Source organism: Chiroxiphia lanceolata, chromosome 24 (assembly GCF_009829145.1).
Source record: "Chiroxiphia lanceolata isolate bChiLan1 chromosome 24, bChiLan1.pri, whole genome shotgun sequence".
NCBI lineage: Eukaryota > Metazoa > Chordata > Aves > Passeriformes > Pipridae > Chiroxiphia > Chiroxiphia lanceolata.
Window position 1 is genome coordinate 5,850,159 of NC_045660.1, and position 23,762 is coordinate 5,873,920.

The 23,762-nt window shown below is 49.4% G+C and overlaps 1 protein-coding gene across 2 annotated transcripts in view; it reads right to left on the reverse strand.

The window, feature by feature from the left end:
• CSMD2 (CUB and Sushi multiple domains 2) overlaps positions 1–10,370 on the reverse strand; it is a 264,720-nt gene extending 254,350 nt beyond the window's left edge. For both annotated transcript variants that reach the window (XM_032709961.1, XM_032709960.1), the window contains exons 1-2: positions 10,197–10,370; positions 9,785–10,050 (exon numbers count right to left, since the gene is read on the reverse strand). In XM_032709961.1, coding sequence (XP_032565852.1) covers positions 9,785–10,050; positions 10,197–10,201 — 271 coding nt within the window. In that variant the 5' untranslated portion in view covers positions 10,202–10,370. The remainder of the gene's footprint in view (positions 1–9,784; positions 10,051–10,196) is intronic.
• Between the last annotated feature and the right edge of the window lie 13,392 nt (positions 10,371–23,762).

Here is a 23,762-nt window from a genome sequence, read left to right on the forward strand (position 1 = left end):
AACTCCAGACAGATGTCCTGGAGCCCTCACAAACACACCTGAGCTGGGCAGTGAACAGATCCCCCTCATAACCCCCACTGGGCAAATCTACATTTATTTAGGCATCTAAATATCCTTGAAGATCTTGCCCTGGGAGTCCAAGCCTCAATGAAAACGTTCAGGATGATTCAAAACCTTCTTCAAATTTTACTCCTATTTTCCCTGTGCATCTGTAAGATGAACACAGTGGAGATTTCATTTTTCCACACACACAAATTCTGTGTAAAATGACACAGAAGGAACTACTTCAGTTAATCACCAGCACCACAATCTTGCACCTCCAGATAGAAAATAAATTAAAAACACCACTCAGAACGAGCACTTGCTAAAAGCTCTTCACTCCTGCACCACAATTCTCATTCCCCCCACAAAGTGAAACGTTCAGGGTGTGTTTACAAGTGCTTTGAGATCTTCCAACAAAACCCTCTGCCAGGCACTTGTATTCCAGCAGCTCACACTTGTATTGTTGTATATTTGAATTACAAAAAGCAACCTCTCCTGGGAGTTTTTGTTAGGATGTAAATCCAATTTTTGCTTGATTCCCTTAACAGCACTTTCAGATTCGCTTCCTTTAAGTGGTGCAGCACTTGATATTTATATTTATTGCTTGATGCCTCCCTGTCACCTTGAGCAATCAAGGAAAGTCACCTGAAGTTGAGAGTGCACAGAAAAGTTATCAGCAACTGCTGGATGCTCTGCTGCTCCAAAAACCACACTCATTTTTGTCCTTTTCTGATCCAATTTAATACCAAGCACAAGAATCTTTCTGATCTTCAGTGGCAAATATTCCTACTCCTTCAGAGGATCCGTGTGAAAATCCAAATTATTGCCCCAGAGTTGCTGCATCCTGTGACCTCCATCTACACACAAGAAACTCAGAACTCATTTCTATCAACATCAGACTGTACTATTTTATTTTTTTCTTTCACTCCATTCATTTAAAAGCTCATTTTCGCCCATAGACATATTCCACTTAATCTTAGTTTTCAATCCCCAAAGCAGATCGATACCTTTCTTCTCCAATCTACAGAGCTCTCAATCAAGGGCTTAACAAGGGGTGAATGGAATCGACTTGGAGGTTCAAATTGGGTATTTTTTTGTCAAAAGTCTCATTTCTTAACTGCACTCATGGAAAAGGAGGGGAAAAAATTCTCAGTTGAGAGCCCTCAGTGGGCAAAAAAAGGAGTGGGGGGTGTTGAGGCATTTTCATTAAAGCAACCAACCAAAGAACAGAAATTCCAATCCAGGGGTTTTCCCATCCTTGGAAGAGCTACAGGATGTGCAGGACAGGCCACCAGAGCTTGAGGAAAGGGAAATGGAGCCTCAGAGGGGGGAACAACCCTCAGAGGGGTCAGATTGTCCCTGTGGCCAGTCCAGGATTGCTGCTTTCAGCTGTTGGGTTAAACCCAACTGGGAACCAAGGCCTCACCATGGGAATGAAATCCCCACATTCTCAGGGACAAACTCCTCATCCTTCAAACCCCTCGTTATCTCAGCAGGTGAACTTTATTTTAATTTTAACAGCCCGACTCCTCCTCCAAGTGGTGCTTTAACTCTAATGGGACATCTCAGGATGGCTCCTGCCAGATGTGCAGAGTCAGGAGCAGTGCCCTGACCTCTCCCTGATGGGGACAAAGCAACAATAACTCTCAGAGGGGTCAGATTGTCCCTCTGACCAGTCCAGGATTGCTGCCTCCAGCAATTGGGTTAAACCTAACTGGGAACCAAGCCCCCACCTTGGGAACAAAGCCCCCACCTTGGGAACAAAGCCCCCACCTTGGGAACAAAGCCCCCACACTCTCAGGGACAGACTCCCCATCCTTCAAACCCCTCATTATCTCAGCAGGTGAAACCTTATTTTAATTTTAACAGATTGGCTCCTCCTCCAAGTGGTGCTTAACTCTAATGGGACATCTGGGGATGGCTCCTGCCAGATGTGCAGAGTCAGGAGCAGTGCCCTGACCTCTCCCTGATGGGGACAAAGCAACAATAAATGCACATCAACAATGTGCTGCACGAGGCACCAGCTCCATTATCCTTTGGAAGGAGAGCTCCTTTCTGGGAGCAAATAACTTGGTGTTATTACTTGGTGGCTCAAAGGGAAAAGGGACACTGAGTGGTGCCTTTGTCAGAGCAGAAATGAGCTGCAGTTTGCTGTCCCTCCAGCCTGAACTGCTCACCACCCATGAGCATCCAACAGGTCCTGCCCTGCAGAGAGGAGGGGGGACGATCCTGCTGCCAGCAATGGATTTAAAGGCACAGAGGAGGCAGGACTGGGGAGCAGGATGAGGCCCAGAACATCCTGTGCAAGCCATCAGAGCACATTATTTCTGTTTTTTACAGCACATCATTCCATGCTGCAAAGCTCCTCCTCAGATATGAAGGAAGCCCAACTCATCCTGCTCTTTCTCCACCTCAGACTGACTCCAGCACCAGTGACATAAATGCCATAAAAAAACCCCCTATTTCCAACACTGCTTTCACTGCTTTAACTGAAAAAAAAATATTCATAAACTGCTGATAAATAACAGGAACCATAATAAGTTCTCCATCTGATCTCTGCCATCCCAGAGACATTCATCTTCATAATTAACTAGATAATACTATTAGGACTCTACTGGTTTTCCCCTCTGTAGACAAGAAGCTGAAGTTCAAATAATTTAAACAAGTGCTTCAAAGGCAGAGTCTGGGGTAGGTTAAACTCAAAAGGTCCAGACCATCCTTTCTGCCAATATCCTGCTTTTCCAAAGACCAGTATCCAATCCCCTGGTGCTTCTGGTAAGTTCTTAGTATAAATCTCCTACTGTTCCATCTCTGCTGAGTACTTTGTGCTTTACAATCTGCAGGCTTGGCTAAAATGTGGATATAAACATATAAATGTGGATATAAACATATAAAAACTGTAAAGGCAATTCCACACCAACTGCAAGAGGAGCAGAGCAACCTGTGCAAACCCTGCACTTGGTTTTATTCCTGACTTTTTTGACAAGAGGTTCAGCAGCAGACAGACAACTCCCAGCTCCAACATGTCACTCACAATTAATCCCAAATTGTGCATGAAATGGTTGAATTCACTCCGTGCAATCAAGGGAGAGACCCAAGAGCAGGAAACCTGTGCAGCTCATCACCGTGGTGCAATTTGTACCTGCTGAAAGCTCCTCACAAACACCCCAAATTCTCCCTCTCTGCAGAATAAATCTGTAAATCAGTCGAGGATTTTGCAGATTCCAGGGGGAAAAGGGACATGGGGATGAAAGCTCCCACCCTGAGGGGTTTTCAGGGAGCAGCAAGACCTGGGCTCCAAGCACTGCTGCAAGTGCAGAGAGTGTGCAAATAACAGGAGAGCACTGAGCCAGAAAATCCCCCGGGGTGGTTAATTCTCCAGCTGGGATTAACTCATCTCTCCTTGCACCTCCCAGCACAACTGGCTCTGGGATTATCAGGCTGTGACCATGGGCTGGTGAAAGGCTCTGGGTCTGCACTGAACTGACAGCTGGAAACAGGTAAAATCTCCACACTGAGAGAAATTCAGGTGGCACTGAGGAACCCAAATAAAGCTATTTTATTAGCACAGAGCAGACTCCACATCCTTGTGCAAGTCAGAGGCCAAAAGAACAAATCTTCTCTTCCTTTGGTTTTAAAACGTTCCAGATAAAGACACCTTTATTTGATATTCATTGTTGTTTTATCTGCCTTGAAGTGGGAACTGCAGACATTTTGATGAATGGATTGAGGAATTGTTCTGTTTCAGTGGAACCACAGTCAAACACCTCGGCATCAAACCTCCTCCCAGCCAGGCAGCAGCTCCAAAAGCACCTCAGGAGCAGCACTGGGGCATTTCTGAGGTGATGTTCAGGGTGTAGTGACTCAGAGGAGTGAGATCTGCTCCGTTCCTGGCCCTGCTGGGCGACCCTGGCCGAGCTCTTCCACACCTGGCTCTGCCTCCCACCTTCCAGCACATCAGCTCTGGGCACAAACTGCTGCAGCAGGAGGAGGAATGCCTTCCTCCCCTGAAGGGAAGGGGAAAAAAATCATTCTCAGCAGGATCTAGGAGGCTGTAGAATTCCTTCTGGTTTGCTGGAGAGGAAGAGCTGCCTCCTGAGGACACCGGGAATGGCAAATTCCAAAGGGCAGCGAGGGCTGAGGGTTTCTCCCGTGAGATCTTGGCTGCAGCTCCAGCCCACGAGTCCTGCACGGCTGCTGAAGGTCCAGAGCTGTGTCCTGGTGACACTGGGAGCCTTTCTTGCCTGTTGTCCTTGGCCAAGCCTGGCTTGAGAAGCCAAATTCCAGCTGGGTGGGCAGAAAGTCCTTCTGGGTTGTGGTTTCCACCCACCTTCAGTCCTCCAGCACTCAAGAATTATATCCAGGACTTGTGGATAGCTTAGACTGTTCACTCTGCCAGGCAAGGGCTGACTCCAGGTGTATCCAGCAGGAATTTCTCCATGGAAAGGCTGGTCAGGCATTGGCAGGGGCTGCCCAGGGAGGTTTGGAGTCCCCACCCCTGGAGGTGCCCAAGGAAGGACTGGATGCGGCACTGAGTGCTCTGGGCTGGGGGACAAGGTGGGGGTGGTTCACAGAGGGCACTCCATGGTTTTGGAGGTCTTTTCCAACCTCAGTGATCCTGGAATTCCATGTGTTTTTACCCCTCTCTGCACAGGTCAGGCCCAGCTGAGCTGACTGCACCCCTCCATCAACACTCTGATGCCACATCTCGCACAGATGGCTCTGCAAGTCATGTCCCACTTCCTCCAGCTCCCCCCAAATGTAGGCCACCAGTTCATTTTTCCAGCAGATTTTTGCAGTCAATAATGGGGAAGGATTTAATTTTTTAATTACTCCCCTCTCACACATCTCCCTGGCAACCACAGCTGCTCCAGCCCTCACGGTTACGGATCCTGCTCCTCCGGTGAGAGTCACAGAGCACCAGATCTCCCCACTCCAGGATTATCTGGACCTCTCAGAAATCCCCAGCAGGATTCTTGACATAGCCCCCAAGTTCCCTTTTCATCCAGTACAGAAAACCAGGGAGTTCATCACTCCAGGGTGAGGACAGAAAATCACTGCAAGGAGCTGGATGAGGGAATGCACCTGACACTGGGAAGAGAGGACAAACCCCACACTGCCCACTGGGAAGTCCCATTAACAACAAAAAAAAAAAAAAGAAGGAAAACATCCCAAAAAGTCTTCCACTTTCCTGCAAGGGAGGTACAGTACCCATCCAAGCTCCCTGCAGCCTCCATCCCTGCTGGCTGCAAAGGCACTGGAACAGAGTTCATTTGATTTCTTTAATCCATGGGATTTTCCCATCACACATGAACCACCCTCAGCCCCCTGTGCCACCCCAGGGCATGGCAGCAGCACGGACAGTTTGCAGGTTACTGCACTGCATCAGGTTTATTGCAGGCAAAGTGCAGCATCCATGGCATTCCTGAACCTTCCCAGTGCCCAAAACCATGGAGGAGAGTAAAGAAGTATTATTTAAAATCCGCTCAGCTGAGCACAGCTTTGTCAGAATTTCACCAAAGCCCAGGAAAAATTACTCCAGCCCTGTGTCTCGGGATACTCCTGATAAAAACAGAGCCAGCAGGAATTTTTTTGCAATACTATGGACACAAAGAGAGTTAAGGCTGCCTGACCTTGCCCCCAAACTAACCTTCCACATTATCATAACAATTTCCTCTGGTCAAGATCCAGGCCAAATCCAAGCAGGGCTTGGGGAGGGGGGGGCACCAGCAGGAACACAAGCACAGCTGTGAAATTTGGCATTGCCCAAACAAGTGGCCTCTCAGGAGCCCAGAGCAAGGCAACAAGCAGCACACAGTAATTCCATGGCTGGAAAGCCTTGGAGCACTGCTGGAAGTGGTTAACAGCAAACAGGGGGGGCCAGGAATTAAATCTACTTTTGGGGACAAGTGAAGGACAACGAGGCACAGTCACTCCTGCCCAGGGAAGTGCCCTCTCTGGGGCACAGATGGGACCTGAGCAACAGCTCAACCTCCCCCTGAGCCCCAAAACCCCCTGGCAAAGGGGGGATCCACAGGGATCCAGGGCAGATTGTCTGGATCACACTCCCACACCCATCCTGACAGGTATCCAAGGGATGAGGAGAAGGGAAATCATCTGCAGGGTGGACCTTGGTTAATGGTTGGACTGGGTGATCTTAAAGGTCTTTTCCAACCTAAATGATCCTGTGGTTCCATGAGTTGTGACCAAACACCCTGAGCTGGAAGCAGAGTCCTGGTTCCTGCTCAGGAGCCTCCCAGGCAAGGGCAGCTCTTCCCCCATCCTCCTGGGCACACACTTCCCAGGGAAAACGTGCTCCATGGGGATGTTCTTCACTGAGGACAGCGGAGATTAAAGGCCACAGAACAAAAATCAAGGGCTGATTTACAACAGATCCTGCCTGGATCACACCATGGGCTCGGGAATGCTCAGGAATGCTCCTCAGCCCTGCATTAACAGTGCCTGGGCAGAGCTGATCTGAGCCTCCTCCTGCTCCCAGAGCTCCTGGTCCCTCAAAAGCTCCTGTTTTCTAACAAACAGCCACGAGACTTTATTCTCCTGTCTGAACAACAACCCAAGCAGGATCACATCTCAGTTACTGGACCTTTTGAGTAAAATTCCCGACTCCCAACTGGGATTGATGCCCACGTGCTTTCTGATGTCCCTGTGCCCCACCTCTGTGGCTCTGCAGCACAACCACACACCAGCACCTTCCACAAGCCACAACAGACCATCAAAGAGGGGAATTACAATCCCCAGTTTCCATCCTTAAAGGGAAAGGGAACATGGTTTTCACTGGATGCCTCCCTGGGAACCACGGTATGAGCAGCTTTACACATGGTTGTAACTATGGCAAAGGAACAGACAACAAGCCTGTTGATTTAAACAGGAATTCTGGTTTTACTGTATCCCATTTTATGTGTCTCTGGACAGACCCCAACTCTGGTGCCAGCTCAGGTCTTTAATTGAAGTTTGATATAAACCCGTCACATTTACCAACTCCACCTCCTATTGAACTGCCTCCTGCCATTTATCCCACTGGTCCCACATCATTAAAACCACAGGGAATGTTATTTAACCCCTCGTGGTCCCTCAGGTGACCCTGCATTGTGGTCCCTCACTGAATTATCAGTGCAGGTTAAATCTCTGCAACCAAACCCACCTGCCTGACCTCATCTCAGAGTCCAACCCAAAACTGGTGACCAGCTTCCTGCTCCTCCACTCCTCAGAGCAGGAGCCTGCCAAAAACTGTTTTCCATCAAGAAAAAGGAGAATTGCAATGGGTTTAAACTGAGGAGATGATGTTTCCAGCTGGTGCACCCTTCCTTTACCCAGCACAAAGCACAGTGTGTAAATAATGGGATTGAGCCCCTTCTATAACTGGCCTTCCAAAGGCATTTGATCCCTGTCCATCCACACACACAGGGCCAACACACTCCCCAAATGCACCTCCTGCTGCTGATGCACTGCTAACCACCCTGCAGGGACAGAAACCATTCCTGTGCCCACCTGACTGCCAGTCAATAAATGGAATTTCAGGATCATCACACACGTTTCGTTTCCGAGAGGCCGCTCATGGATCACCAGCGACTCTCAAGCAAAGGTAAATAAATCCCTGTGCACATCCCACCAGTGTGAAACCATCACTGCACCCCTCAAACTGAGAGGGGAACTACACAGACCACCTCCTCTACCCCCAGCACCCACAGACCCCATGAATTCCCAATGCCAGGCACCACATTCCCTCCAGCTCCTTATCCCAAACAGCTCCGTTATCCCCCCTTGGCACAGCAGCCCCTGAGGGAAGCACAGGCTTTGTAGGACGTTTTTGGGCAGCAGGACGTGCCCCATGGCACAGCTGATGTGATGGGAGAGCAGGATTTCTTCCCCTTTTTTATTTTTAAGACGGCCAGAAGTACTAATTGACAGTTCTACACACACAGCTCTGCTGCCACACTATGGAACTCCTGGTTATTGCTTCCCACGCAACCCCGGGCAACGGGAGAGGTTGGACATGGAGCCTCTTGGAACTTTGCTCTCCAGAGCTTCAGGATTTGCTCGGTGAAGGTGCTGGAAGTCCCAGCCCAGATTGAACCGATTTTCAGTGATTACACCCCAAAACCCACCAGAGACCTACAAAGGGGGGGGTGCCTTCCCTCCAGGTACATCCAGCACCGAGCCACTGATTGCAAAGTTGGCATCTTGCTCAGGCAAAAAGATCATTGCTGGGATGCCAGAACTGGAAAGGAAGAGCTATTGATCAGTGCCTCTGGCTCTGATGCAGAGAAAAAAAAAAACAACACCACATCTGAGCTCTAAAAAGCTCTTGCAGATCTTCTGCTCACAAAGAAAAACAACACAGAGCATCAGCCTCTGGGTGAAGGATCCAGAACAGAGAGCTCCAAACGCACAGAGAAGGGACCAGGGGCCTGAGAAGAAAGGATTACATGCTCTGCAAGGTACAGAGTGGAAGACCCAGCATGAATAAGCTCCAGGCAGCTCAGAAGAAGAAAGGAAGCTCTAAACCCTTAAGAGAGTCGATCAGGAATTGAGGTATCTCAGTTTACTCGCGGGAGAAAAGCACAGCAGAAGCTGCTGGAATGCTTTTCCTCTGTGCACAGGTTCGTGGTGGAGACAGGGAAAATATTCACCACGAGAAATATTCACCCTTAATTAGGACTTGCAGGTTGTTTGGGTGGGTTTATAACCCTTTCCTAACACACTTCCAGCCAGCAAAACTGTTCAGCTCCACTGCAAGAGCGCTCGGGAGGAGCAGTTAATCCTCGTTCTCCATCCCCCTCGAAGGAGATCTGCCTTACATAATAAACCCAGTGTTGCATTCCACACACAAAGTTTCCCCCCAGAAAAAAACACCCCCCTCGAAACCCGGGGAGCTTTCGTACCCATCACCACCAGCCACACATTCCTCCAGCCCCGGATACAGCAGACAAGAGACAACGTTCCTTGGAAACTCTTGGAAAATCGGGGCACTGCACAGCGTGGAGAGAAGGCACTGCCAAACACTCGGCTCTCCCACTCTTCCCCCTCCTACACACCCAGAAGGACAGTCCCTAAATATTTGCTGTTTACACCCGAAATAAAACTTCAGCCCTTGCACACGCTTTTGCTACAGGGGATGGGAGACAGCAGCAAGCTGCCCCCGAATCCGAGTCTTCTCCTACTCTCCTTCCAGTCAATGGGTGCACGTTTCCTAAAAACCACCGTGCTGAGGCCAAAAAGCTCCTCTGCGAGAGATATTCAACTTGGAAGGCAGGAGGAAGAAGAGGAAAGTGCTTCCATCTTCATGCAAGGCATCCAAAAATCTATTTTATCAGGGTAGGGAAATACCGAATTAAGATGCGAGGGAAAGGCAGAGGGGGGAAAACCGTGCTGGTATTTCTCACAAGTCATCGTGCCCATCACACACACAGCAACTGTGCCCAAACGCGACCCACCGGGGAGATGGGCAACGAGATCACACAAAGCCACCTTTTATCACCCCATCGCCCGAATCCCGAAGGATGCTCGAGGGAACTACGTCGTCCAAAAAAAGGGCTGAGGAAAATCTCCTCGGTGCTGAACGCGCCAGGGAAGCATGTGCCGACACAGCAGTGTGTGCACACAGTGCCACACACCCCAACCCCCTCCCCGTGCCCCCAAAACAACGCTCCTTTCATTCAAGGAGCCGGGGGGGGAAAAAAACCACCTCCTGAAGTTGCCGGGTTTCTCCGTGGCCACTTACCCGTCACGGATCCAGCCAGGAGCCCCACGGAGAGCAGCAGCACCCGGCTCCAGGCGCTCACCTCCACCGGCATCAGAGCCACGATTCCCAGTTTCCCCCAGTGCCTCCCGAAGCCGCAGCTGCATCCCGGCTGCTCCCATCCCCAGGAAGGTTGCATGTCAAAGGGCAGCAGGAATGGGGCGTGCTGCTGGGGGGTTGGTGGTTCTCGCTGCTGGGTTTTCCCCCCTTTTCCTTCCCCTTGGCGATTGGGATAGTCCTCGGCTCGGCTGGATGAAGAGGAGAAAGGAAAGAGGTGGGGGGGGTGGAGGGGAAAAAAAAAAAAAAAAAAGCAGGTCAGGCTTGAGATTTCTTTTTTTTTTTTTTTTTTTTCCTCCTTAATTTTTTTCAGCCCAGGCAAAAAAAAAAATCCCACCGCATGGAAGGCTCTGAGCTTCTGCAGCTGGAATGAACCAAGTGTGGCAGCAGCTCGGGGAGAGGAGAGGCGAGGAAAGGAGAGGAGAGGAGGGCTGGGGCTGGCGCGTCCCTCCCGGTGGCTGTCTCAGAGCCAGCTCCTCGGCAGCAGCACCACAACGCTCCTCGGGGGATTTATACTTCTTTATTAGCCACTTGATTAATCGTTCCCATAGCTTTGTCCTCTTCTAAACGCTGGGGAGGGGGGAGAAGAGAGGGGGTCGCGGTGAGGGGCCACCAAAGGGATCTGTGCTACCCCCCCCCCCCAAACCCAGCACCATCCTCCCCACCAGGACCAGAGCCCACAAATTAGGCTTTGGCGGCGTGTTTATTTTTATGTACTACAGGTTTCTTGCCGAGGAACCGGGTCCCCCAGCCCCCCATTTCACACGGAGTCTGGCACAGACACCCACCCACCCACCCCCCAGAGCATCGCTGCCATCGAGACATCCGCGGGCACAGACCCCCCGCAAACAACTTGAGGAGATCGACACGGTTTTGGGGACGAGGCGAATTTTGTTACGAACAGATCGCAAAAGAGCCCTGACCCCTCCCAGCCCGGGGCTTGTCCTCCCAGCAGCTGATGCTGGTGGGACCGGTCCAGGGGCACCGTGGAGGTGGGAAAGGCTGTGCCCCCTCCGCCGGGCTGGGCTGCGGTGCTGCTGCCCTGGCAGGGCTGGCAGAGCCGGGTCTCTCCACCACCACCTCCCCTTGTTTGTGCTTGAGCATCTCCCGGTACCTCGGTGCCCGGAGCTGCAGGCAAGATGGGGAAGGGAGGGAGGGAGGGAGGGAGGAAGGAAGGAATGCAACCGGTTAACGCCACATTCGGGAACTTCATTATCGTGCTAATGATGCTCTCACATCGAGGGATGAGGCGAACGACTCGAACGCCACACCAAGAGCTCAAAATAAATAAATAAACAACCAAGAAAAAAGACGCTCTGGAACAGTCGAGCATCCTCCCCCCTCCTCGGCAGCACCGGCTCCGCGGCTCCCTGTGCGACAGGCTGGGAGCTGCCCCTCTCCCAAACCCCAGCAGGGGTGTTTACCAGCCCCACATGCCCCTCGCCAGCCCTGCAGCCCCCGGGTTTCCCCCTCTCCTGCCCGCCCCTCTCTCCCCCGGGATGCGGGGCCGGGCCGGTGCCCCCGCCGGGGTCGGGCCGTTCTCTCTCCCCTCCCCCCCCCCCGATTCTCCCCTGGCCAAACCGGGGGCTCCGCTCGCCACCCACCCATCCCCCTGCTCCGGCTTTTGCATTTGCTGCAGTTTCTTGCTGCAAAAAAACCCCCCTTCTCCGCTCTTGTTCCGGCTGCCTTGAATGAGCTTATTTTGACAGCTAAAAACCAAATTATATCGAGGGCTCGCGAATCTGTCCCTCCACCCTCGGCTCAATCCTCCTTCTCTCTCCCTTTCCCTCCGTCCCCTCTGCATTTCAATCCTTCCACTGCCCACACCGTGAGCCGCTGCCAAGAGCCGAGGCAACCAAGGGCTGGCACATGAAAGAGTTGCTTTATGTCTGTTTAAGCTGCGGCTTCCATTCAAACAGCCCTGATTGTGCAAAAGGCACAGATCGGCGGAGAAAAGGCTCCCCCGGGGCAGGGGGACCGCACTCCACGGGCTGTCCCGCATCCAGCGATCCCCCCCCCCCCCGCCCCGGAGACCCCCCAGCCCAATTTTGGCTGCAGCCGAAGATGTGCCTCGGTTGCTGCAGGGGCTGAGCCAGAGGCAGCCCCGCACCGAGAACGAGCCACAGGCATAATAATAAAGGCACTGAGGAGGCACAATCCCACTTTATTCCCGGGGAATCAAATCGTATCTATTTCAGAAATCCGGGGGTTCCTCGCTAATAAGTTTTCCTTCGCTTAAACCACCGAGATTTCAGGCGGAACTCTCAAAAAAAAAAAAAATCCTGCCTTTATTCACAAAACAGACAATTCCGAACTGAGCCCAAACCATCCCTGCAACCGTCAGCGGTTCCAGCATCCCTAAAGGATGCTCTGCTTCCCTCTGGCTCTGCTTCCCAGCCCCGCTTCTAACCCCGAGCGCTCACTCCGCGTCCCACCTTGCCCAAAAAATCACCTCTTGGCTAACGAGAATTCCTGTTCTCCCGTGCGAACACCCACCGGGACACAAATCCTGCTCTGCAGTGCCACCCGCAGCCAGAGCCGGGCTGGGATGACTCTGCTGCCTCCAGCATTCCCTGCCTGACACATTCCTGCGGCTGCGATCCCACTTTTTCATCCTCCACTGACCACTGAGTCCCTCAACCTCACCAAAACCTGAGCTGTTTGTGATTCCTCCATCCCAGCTGTCACATCTCTGGATATTTGGAAGGAATTCATCCCTGGGAGGGTGTGAGGCCCTGGCACAGGTTGCCCAGAGAAGCTGTGGCTGCCCCATCCCTGGAAGTGTCCAGGGATGTTGCTGGAGCAACCTGGGATAAGCAGGAGGTGTCCCTGCCCCTGGAATTAAATGGATTTTAATGTCCCTTCCAACTCCAACCCCGCGGGATTCCATGATCACCTTTCCCAGGTGTAACCTGTTGGAACAAAGCCTGAGGGCACATCTGAGTGTCCCAAACAGGCAAATCATTCCTGCTTTTTCCCCACTAAAACCGATTTTCCTTGGGGAAAAAAAAAAAGTGTGTCCCGTGAAATCCGACTACTTCAAATTCTGAAGCACCACAAGCAGCTGCTGCATTCGCTTTCCCCACAACATTTAAAGAAAAGCAACCAGCAACACATCAAAATATTTACAGGAAGAAGCGAAAGCGGCGTCAAAGGAGCAAAATTGAAAATTAAAGTGTTATAAGGAAGCTACTGTAAACAGCTGATCTGCACAAAGGAGAGCTGGATTTAGCACAGGGAAAAAAAAAAAAAATTATGCCAAATCGTGTTTCGCAGGACAAATAATGGGAAGAGAGGGAAGCTCTTGAGATTAATGGCAGAATATTAACTGGGTGCTCCTGAAATAGAGAAATTCAGAAATCCAGCTCCCAGTCAACAAACAGCGACAGGGGTCTGGTTCTGAAAGCCCAAACAAACCATCACACGGACCTGGGAAAGTGCAAACAGAGATTTCAGCTTTAAAAAGTCACATTTCCCTGCTGAGGAAAGGGATGGTTCTCCAGAGGAACCCAGGGAAGAACGGGAGGGGAAGGCACAGCCTGTGGAGCCACCAGAGAAGGAATCCCCCCTGGAAAACGGGGCAGAAAGTTGTTCCTGCCCTCAGAAATAGCCCAACAATGTTCTATTTTCATATCCACGGTATAAACCTGTTGAGGGTCTATTCAAGAGAACATCTATCTTCCTAAAAAACAGGGGGGAAGCAGCATCCTACTAATTATAGTGATCCTATGATTAGAGGTAATTGGATACATTTACAATTTAGAATTTCCTCATTTCAGCTGTTTATGAGCCATGTATGTATCCATAGTGTGTGCACAGAGCACCAGCCATTCCCTCCAGCCAAGAGGAGAAAACTGATAACACATTAAATTATTGCACGTGGAAGGAGCAAACTGGGATTTCAATGGGATTTTGGAACAGGGAAACACAACAGGCACTAATTGGGATTTGGAGCAGGTAACCATGACAGGCACTTACTTGGGTTTGCCCTAAAGGAGCATCAAATGGGGCATTCCAGAATTCCACAACTGACACCCACATTCCTTGAAGCATCTGGGAACAGCCAGAACCAACAGGGCACATCCAGAACTCCTGGTTAAGGTTCCTGGACCATATTTATCAGTCTGCAGATGTCAAGCACAGGGAACTTCTCCTCCTTTGCAATATCCTTGTCCCAGGGAGTTCTGAACTTTGGGCAAAGGTTCTTGTTTCGTTCTCCCAGTTTTATTCAGGGAATTCCAGGTCCTGTGGGGCAGAGTTGAATGGCCCTGCCAGGGAATTGAGCTGCCAACTGCCAAGTTTGGGGCGCTGCAGAACTGCAGCCTGGAAAAGCAACAGGTATTTTAAACAGATTCTGCTCACAGGCAAAGCATGTCCTTGTGACTGCAACTGTCAGAAGGAAGGAAGAAAGGAAGAAATTGCTTGTTTATTAATGCCTTTACCTGGCTCTGTTTAACAGGAACTACTGCAACACTGAATAAAAATAAAAGCAATTAAAGATGGTTCAGGTACTGCAGATTTTCTACCACATTGATGAGCACAGTGTGGCCAAGTCTGAGCTTCCCACCAGCTTCCTTTTTTTTTTCCAACCATCCCAACCTTCCACAGCTCCAGGGAACAAAACAGACCCAAATTTTGTGAGGAGAGAGTAGAACACCCCCAGGCCTGCACTGAGGGGCACAACCTGGTAATATTCTGGCAGCTGATTTTTGATTTGTAGGGGAGAGGAAGAAACCAGGTCACTGTCCTGCTCAGGGGGATAGGGAGGGACAGCAAATCCTTCCCCCTGGATCTCCTTCCCAGAAAACCATCAGGTGAAAAAAACCACCCAAAAAAATGGCTAAAGGCTCCTCAGAGCTCCATTAGCAGGAAGGGGAAGCAGGAATCTGGCAGTTGGATGCAACCCCCTGGAGCTTGACTGAATTCCTGGCTCAGGTTTTCAGTTCTGCCCCCGAGGAGCTGCAGTGACAAAACCTCAACTCCCTCCCCAGTGAGAGCCACGTGAAATTCTGAGTGAACCCTGCTTCCCCCTCCTGGTATTCAGAGAAAAACCTGCTATTTATCTCCTACAAGGACTTCATGTTTTCCCCAAAGTGAACATTTCCATCTCCAGTAATCCCCTCTGATTTATGGGGTAAGAAACAGCTGGATGACAATTCACCTGAAATAAAGTTTTTTAGGATGACAGGACAAGAAGGGCCTTTTTTGGGGTTTTTTTTTTTGGGTATTGGAAGATGGAGACAAATAATAAAAATGTGTTATTTATGACAAATGGCTGAGCTGTTTAGAATTTAGTGTAAGGGCAATAAAGATGGTTGATAGAAGAGCATCTTGGCCCCAGATTTCAGAGCCAGGAGCTTTATTTGGGTGTTCAAACACAAGCACATTTAAGAGCTGGGAGGTGCAGCTCCATGTGTGACACGTTCCTGCCTTATTACCTCAAACTCATGTTAATCCAGATGGCAAATCTGACTTTTTCCTATTAAAGATCAAGCCATAAAGCCTGGATGAGGAATCTGCTTAGCTGCACTCCCAGGGGTGTTTTAACTGGGGGATTTCAAGGCTCTAAACTTTGCCAAGGAGCCTTTGGCCCTGGAAAGCAGCTTCTGCTGCTCCTTCCCAGCCCCTTGGCTGGGGCAGGAGGAGGAGAGTGGTCAGATCTTTAAGGTCCCTCCCAACCCAAACCATTCTGGGATTCCCTGAGTAAATTTTAGACACAGCCCCCCATACATGAACACATTTTTTTTTCCTCTCCTCTCTCTGATAACTTTAAAAAAATCCCTTCCCTTTTAATGCAAATAAAACAACTTAGCTGTGCAGAGCCAGCTGAAGGCAGGAAAAAAAAAAACCCACAGAGTGTGTTTGCTCTTGTGAGGCTGATAAACAACCCCACCACGACCCTCCAGGTGACATTTTGCACGTTGTAACTACTTTACTCCTCACTGTTCCCCTTTCCACGCTGCATCAACATCTATTTTGGGTTACCCAGATGGCTCAGGTGCTCTAGGACGATTTATAAGGAGGAATTTGTGCTTTGGCAAGACGTGCCCAGCAGCCTTTTTTTTTTAATCCTCGCACCTCTGGAAGCCAAAATTCCAACTAAGATAAATTAGACAAGCAATTAGGAACCTCCAGTGTTTCCACAGAGCATCAACATCCTTCACTCCCCTCGCCTTGTGGGGAAGGTGATGGGTTGGGAACATCACACAGGCTGGGAAAGGAACACCAAGGCAGGCAGGAGAAATCAAACCACAGTCCAAATATCCCCTCCAAACTCCCAACAACGACCTCCCAGCTCCAGCTCCGCTGCCAAACCCTTATTTCTTCCATCAGTCACTCCTGAGGTTTTCCCCAAGTTGCTCTTGAACAGCCTCTGTTACAGCCTTCCTTTCAAAAAAGAGTTTTTACAGAACAAAATAATTACTTACTTATGTTTCTCAAAGCCTAAACTTGGAGCACAAATTTCCTTTGCCTCGAGTCAGGTATGTTCTGCCCCAGCAAATTCCCATTTTCTCTAAGTAGAAGCTTGGATTTTCCTCCTGTTCAATCCAGGGGCTGTTTTTTTCTCCAATATTCCTAATGCAATTAGCATAACAAGATAAAGGAATCATCAAGTCCTTTCCCATTTTTCTTCCTTCATAAAAGGACTGATGACAAACTGGGAATCGGGATCTGGATTGAATTACATTTGCCACAAAAGACTTCATTAAGTAATAGTACATAATAAAAATCGTCTGTCAGCTTGAAGGATGGGCCAAATCCACTTAAGGAACCAGCTGGTTATTTTCTGGAGCACTCCATGGCTCCCGTGGTCGATATGTGCAAGGAGAAAGGCTGGGACACAGGGAAACCAGGAGCAGGGGAGAGATTGGGATGCTGAGCCAAGTTCTGGGCTTTTCTGCACAGTTTTACTGTGACTGTAGGGAAGGCTTGGCCCAGGGCAGCCCAATTTCTACCTCAGTGTAGTGGTGGAACAGCAGGAAAAGGAATTGTGGGAATCAGGGCATGACAGAGCAGGAGATGCTTCCACAGCTGGAGCATCACAACGTCAGGGCACGGAATCCCAGGATCACTGAGGCTGGAAAAGCCCTCCCAGCCCATGGAGTCCACCCTGTGCCTGACCACCCTCTCCATGGAGAATTTATCCCTGTTATCCAGTCTAAACCTCCCCTGGATCAACTTGAGGCCATTTTCTCTTGTCCCTCCCACACCCCAAGGGCTCCATGGGGAGTGGGAGAAGGGGCCCATTTCTTGCCCCCCCCCCCCCCCCCCCCCCAGTTTCCAGGCACGAAGCTGAAGCTGCACCACCACACCCTGGCAGAGAACCAGCACTGCCCTCAACCAGGAAACCCAAATCTAAAGGTGCTTCTGACCTGCCAAGTGTTTGCAGCAGATCTGGGAAGAGAACGCAGAAGGATCTCTGGAGACATTCCAAACCCACCTGGGCACATCCCTGTGGCACCTGCTCAAGGTGACCCTGCCTTGGCAGGGGGTTGGACTGGGTCATGTCCAGAGGTCCCTTCCAGCCCAAACTGTTTGTGATTCTGGGATCAGAGCTGCTCCTTTGCTCTAAAAAGCCACACTGGCTCCTGACACAAGATTCCCCTCCCTTTCCACACTCTGCTCTCTCACTGAATAATCCAAACCCATGCTCTGGCTCCAGGGATTTGTTCCAAGCTCCTGGAGGTCCCCTAACAACCCACCTACAGAGAGGGCACTGCAGGTAACCCTCAGTGCCCCAGAGGCAGCGTGTTGGGAGGGAAGGTCACCCCTGACACGGCGTCGCTGCCAACCCTCTGTGCCCTCCTGGCCCCTGGGTACCAACCAGGCTCTCAGCAGAGCAGCCCTTCTGCCAAGGGGTGACCTCCATTTTCATCTTGTTGGCTTCACCAGGCAGAGATTCATTCCCAGGCACATTCCTGGTGGGGCTGTTCTCCCACACATCCCCAAAAAGCTCCGGGTTTCCCCCAGCGCCTCAGAGGAGAAGGGGTGGAGAGCCTGTGCTGGTGTGAGCTTGGCTGCACAGCAGATCCTTCCCAGGCAGCCAACCAACCAAAACTAAACCCAGAGCTAGTTATGAATGTTAAAAATAATCAATTCTGCTGCCTTTGAGTGTCCCAGTGCAGCACAGCCTGGGATGGAAACCGCTGCAGCTTCTGGGCTTTAGAGAACTTCCCCCCTTTCAAAGCTGCCAGACCTGCACAGCTCCCTGAGCAACCCCAAATCCTGCTGGAGATCTCCCCAAATCCTGCTGGAGATCTCCCCAAATCCTGCTGGAGATCTCCCCAAATCCTGCTGGAGATCTCCCCAAATCCTGCTGGAGATCTCCCCAAATCCTGCTGGAGATCTCCCCAAATCCTGCTGGAGATCTCCCCAAATCCTGCTGGAGATCTCCCCAAATCCTGCTGGAGATCTCCCCAAATCCTGCTGGAGATCTCCCCAAATCCTGCTGGAGATCTCCCCAAATCCTGCTGGAGATCTCCCCAAATCCTGCTGGAGATCTCCCCAAATCCTGCTGGAGATCTCCCCTCTCTGTCTCAAACCCCTTCCCTTGCTGCTCCAGTAAAGCCAGAATGAACTGGAGGATGCAGGAGCTGCAATATTTTGGAGACAGAAACACCTTCACCCACAGCCAGGGAACAGCTTTCCTCCCCCTCTCCTCTACAAACCTCCCACAGCTGGTGTTGCCACCTCTGCAGTTTTTCCAAAGTCATTTAGTCCAGTTGCCCCAACCAAACTGAGACAGAATTACCTTCCCTGGTTCCCAAGTGCATTAAACTTCAGCTAATGTGGGGAGGGGGGGGGATTGATTGAACAGCTATTAATCAAAGGATGGGGGTTTATTCTTGTGATGTCATAAACTGCAGAAGTAGAGCTCAAACAGTTTATTAAATTACAGGAATGCCAAGAAAAATAGATAGCTTTAATAATACATTTTTGCCTATCTGTTATATTTTAGATGCAGCTCGCAGAAGAGAATTAAAAAGTTTGCTACCATATAAAATTGCCACTTAAAGGAGGGGGGAAAAAAAAACCCAAATAGATTCCGTTGCTGATAGAGAAAACAATTATTCCAGGCTAAAAAGTTGATTCTTTTGCTAACATGTGAGATTACTGCAGCTCAGAACCCACACGAGAGGAGGGGAGGGTTGGGCCAAGATGAAAAATGGTCTCTGAGCTCAAAAGCAGAAGAGAACAGCAAACACAGCAGGCTCAGACAGGCCTGGCTGAGGGGGAAAGCTCTGCTGATGCTCCACCATCACCCTCAGGGGCTGGGCCCACCCTGGCACCCAAATCCAGAGGATGCTCCAGGAGTTGGGGCTGCAGGAGCAAGTCCCAGGTCAGCAGAGTGACCAAAGGAGGAGGGAACCAGAAACTTCTGCCCTTCACCAAGACCCAGCCTGGCCCAAACCCCAGCAGATGTGTTATCAAGGGTTGGGAATGAGGGGGAACGGCTCCAAACTGCCAGAGGGCAGGGTTAGGTGGGATATTGGGAAGGAATTCTTCCCTGAGAGGGTGGGGAGGCCCTGGCACAGGTTGCCCAGAGAAGCTGTGGCTGCTCCATCCCTGGAAGTGTCCAAGGCCAGGTTGGAGCAACCTGGGATAGAGGAAGGTGTCCCTGCCCATGGGAAGGGATGGAAATGTCCATCCCTTTAATGTCCCTTCCCACCCAGGTCATTCCATGATTCTATGAATCATCCCCCTCTCCAGTCCCAGACCCACCACAATCCAACACTCTCATTTTTCATTACCCTCCCACATTCCTGCTTCCTCTCCATCTCCAGGTCTTTCTCTGTGATTCATAAGCAACCCATCCCAGCTCCTGCTGGCTGCAAACTGAGTCACACTCTCTGGATGGAAGCCTTTCAAAGAACCCACCCAAACAGTGCTGAGGCACTGGAGTTCTTTCCTCTGGGAACGACGCTCGCACGAGCGGCACCGGGGGGACTGTGCTGTGATTCAGGATGTGCCACGTCTGGCAGAGCAAACAAACATGAAATCCTGAACCCATACCCTTCAGAACTGACACTCCAAAATGCTGGGAGCAGTCAGTCTTACATGTTTGAGATGGCTCATTTCTGCTGATGAGCCAGGAGCCAGTTCCTGCATCTTAAAATTCCTCCCCAGTCTCTCAGCTGTGCTTTAAATATTGCCCTGCAAACACTGTCGTGCAGAGGCAGACATGGATAAGTACATTGTACTGCCAGGATCTCCTAGTGGGGAGCAGACTATGTGAAGTCTGTATTTATCAATCCAACTGCAATTGCAGGGGGGGCATCAATGCTGTTTAACAGGTAAATCCATCTGGCAGAACACCGGGGTTGGGGATCGCCCAAGGTGAGGAGAAAACACGCTCAGGAAACACATCCAGCAGAGAATCAGAGAATCAGAGAATCAGAGAATCAGAGAATCAGAGAATCAGAGAATCAGAGAATCAGAGAATCACAGAATCACAGAATCACAGAATCACAGAATCACAGAATCAGAGAATCACAGAATCAGAGAATCACAGAATCAGAGAATCACAGAATCAGAGAATCACAGAATCAGAGAATCACAGAATCAGAGAATCACAGAATCAGAGAATCACAGAATCAGAGAATCACAGAATCAGAGAATCACAGAATCAGAGAATCACAGAATCAGAGAATCACAGAATCAGAGAATCACAGAATCAGAGAATCACAGAATCACAGAATCACAGAATCAGAGAATCAGAGAATCAGAGAATCACAGAATCACAGAATCACAGAATCACAGAATCACAGAATCACAGAATCACAGAATCACAGAATCACAGAATCACAGAATCACAGAATCACAGAATCACAGAATCACAGAATCACAGAATCACAGAATCACAGAATCACAGAATCACAGAATCACAGAATCACAGAATCACAGAATCACAGAATCACAGAATCACAGAATCACAGAATCACAGAACCACAGAACCACAGAACCACAGAACCACAGAACCACAGAACCACAGAACCACAGAACCAGCTGGGTTGGAAGGGACCTCCAAGATCATCCAGTCCAACCCTTGATCCAGCCCCACCGTAGTTCCCAGCCCATGGCACTGATGCCACATCCAGTCCCTTCCCCAGCCTCGTTGCTCTTCTCTGCACCTGCTCCAGGACCTCAATGTCCTTTAAGATCCCTTCTAACCCAAACCATTACAGGATTTCATGAGCAAAAAAGAAAAAACAGCTCCCTGTAGGCCACGGAATGGTGAGCTCAGAAAAACAGCTCAACTGCTCCTACCCCTGCAGCTCTTCATTCTAAACATTCTGTACAATTTCTTACCCACTCATTCTTTTCCAGAGGACTTCAAGTGGGGACCACAGGTTGGGGGTGCAGTTTTCTCCACATTACTGAGATATCCTGCCTGTTACAGCTCCCTGGTAAAAACCCACTTGCTGCTGGGGCTGCACTTCCCCATTTGTCCACTCCTGAATTAATCTGATTAGGAAGTACAACATTCAGAGCATTAATTCCTCACTTCCTTTCATTTGTATAAATATGTTGCTCTGCCATGTTCTCTTAATTGCTTAACATCTGTTGGAAGGAAGGGAAAAATAAACACATTATGGCAAGAACAAACTGTAATACCCTTCTACAAAAGTGCCCCTGTGGAAAAGGTTTGGAGTGGGCTGAGAAAACCAGGAAAGCCAAAGCCAAGAAGTGAAACCCATCCAGAAGTCTTTGGGGTCAGGATTCAAACTCAGTTGGATTAAAGGATTAAGGAGCTGGACCCTCATGAACCTTTTCCAACCCTGGATTCTCCATGATCCCAGTTTCCTGGAAGTGCTATTTGGCCAAACCCCTGTACAAATGAACACAGGAAAGACCTGAAAGAAACATTTTCTCCTCAGCCCCTGTTATTAAATGAGCATTTAAGGGTGTGCTGCCAATTTAGGGCCAATTGGTGACACTGATTCAGGGACAGCCACTCATGGTGACTTTGAGCAACATAATCCCACAAAAAAAAGGGACAAGCAGGAGCTCCAAACCCCCAAGTGTGTCCTACAGCATTAGGACACATCTGAATTCCAAGTTTGAGGGAGTTCAGTTTACTGAAACAACTTATTAGTGAACCTGCCTAACAGAGACACAGCTCACAGCAGGAAAATAAATCCTGACTGGGATTTATAATTTATAAACATAATATATATATATTATATAACATATTGTGTAATATATAAATATAATTTATAAAATAAATCCTGACTGGGGGAGATCCTTTTGCTGGAAGGATCACACTGATTAACAGTCTTCATTCATTTGATTTTTCCAGCTCAAAAAAAAAATACTGCCCCAGTCTCTCTCTCCTTTGCCTCAGCCTGGGTTTCATCTCCTCTTCGAAAGAGGAAAACAAAAGCCTAATTTTAGCTGAAATATGAAGTCCTGGGGTGTAATGGGAACCTGCTGTACACATTACCTGTGCACTCCAATGTCATTCTGACAGAGCTGACAGTGCAACTGAGATTTTATTGTGTGATTTCATGAATGACTATTAACCACTGCAGAGCCCTGGAAATAGCAGCTCATTTTTGAAAGGTTTTTGTTGTTTGTTTTGGTTTTTTTTTTTAAAGGACTTCTTGCTGTCATCCTTTGTCTCACTCTCAGAAGATGCCACTTATCAACTGGGGATTAAACTGTGTGCAAAGGAAGAATTCATTGACTTTAGTATTTTTTCCTCTCTGTGTTTTGTAAGCTGGAATCAAACCACTCACCGAGAGAAAAGCATCTGGTAAAAAGAGGAGGGGGGAAAAAAAAGATACCAACTCCAAAAAATTCCAAAAGGTATTTTATCCAAAATACTACTCGTGGAGCCTGGTGCTCCTGGAGAAAGCACTTGGTGAGATCCAGCTCACTTTGTAACAGATCTCTGAGAAAAGGGGGGGGAAATAGAGGCTTGAACATGAGTCTTTAAATCCATAATGAATGGAAAACAACTCACCAGAACGTGTGAAAAGTGAAAACAGTTTGCACATTAAAACCTGGATGATTTAAAGCACTTCCCTAACATGAAAGTCCCTTTTTTAATAGTTAAATATTGATGAGGATTATTACACTACCCTGCTTTGAGTCAGCTGGAGAGGTACATGGTGCCTCAGAAGCTGTTACTGAAGAAAAACACAAACATTTACTCCAAAAAAAAAAAAAAACAAACCAGACAGATTTTCAAACTGAAAGAGGGACAACAAGGAGCAGGTCCCCAAACTCAACTTGAAGAGATGTCAGAGCTTGAGCTGTAAAAGCCACTCAAACATCCCCAACACATCAGAGAGGAGGAGAAGGAGGTTTTGCAGAGCATCCCCAGCACTCAGAGCTCTTTGCATGCCTGGCAGGAACATCATGTAATTCACCTTCAGTTTACAAATGGCCACGCAACGGGGAAGGAAAAAATAATGAAGCATGAAATACAAACCCTGCATTTGAAGTGAACCATTAAACGGGAAAGGCAGCACAGCTGGAGCCAGGGAAATGCTCTTGCTCACATTCAAAGCACAGCTGGGGAAAAAACCCAAAAAAATCAAGGCCAGGGCACCCCCACCTCACTCCCAAAAATTCAGGAAGGGGAAAGGGTTTGGTGTAATAAATCCCTGCAGTCACAGTCTGGTTGGAGCAGGAAAGGCTGTGCTGAAGGCACGAGGTGGGAAGCACTTGAACAGCAACAACCTGCACCAGCTCCAGAGTTTTAACTCTTGGCAAGAGCTGAGCAGCAATTACAGCAGGGATGAGGAGCCAGCTTCAGCTCTCATTTGTTCCTCTGGAAGTACAGAGCAACTTCAGGGAAATCACTGGGCTAATGCTGAGGAAAAACAGGAGCCTGCAGTGTTCCCTGAGCCCAGCCCAGACACGGGGAGCCTCGTTCCTCAGGGCTGCTCTTCTC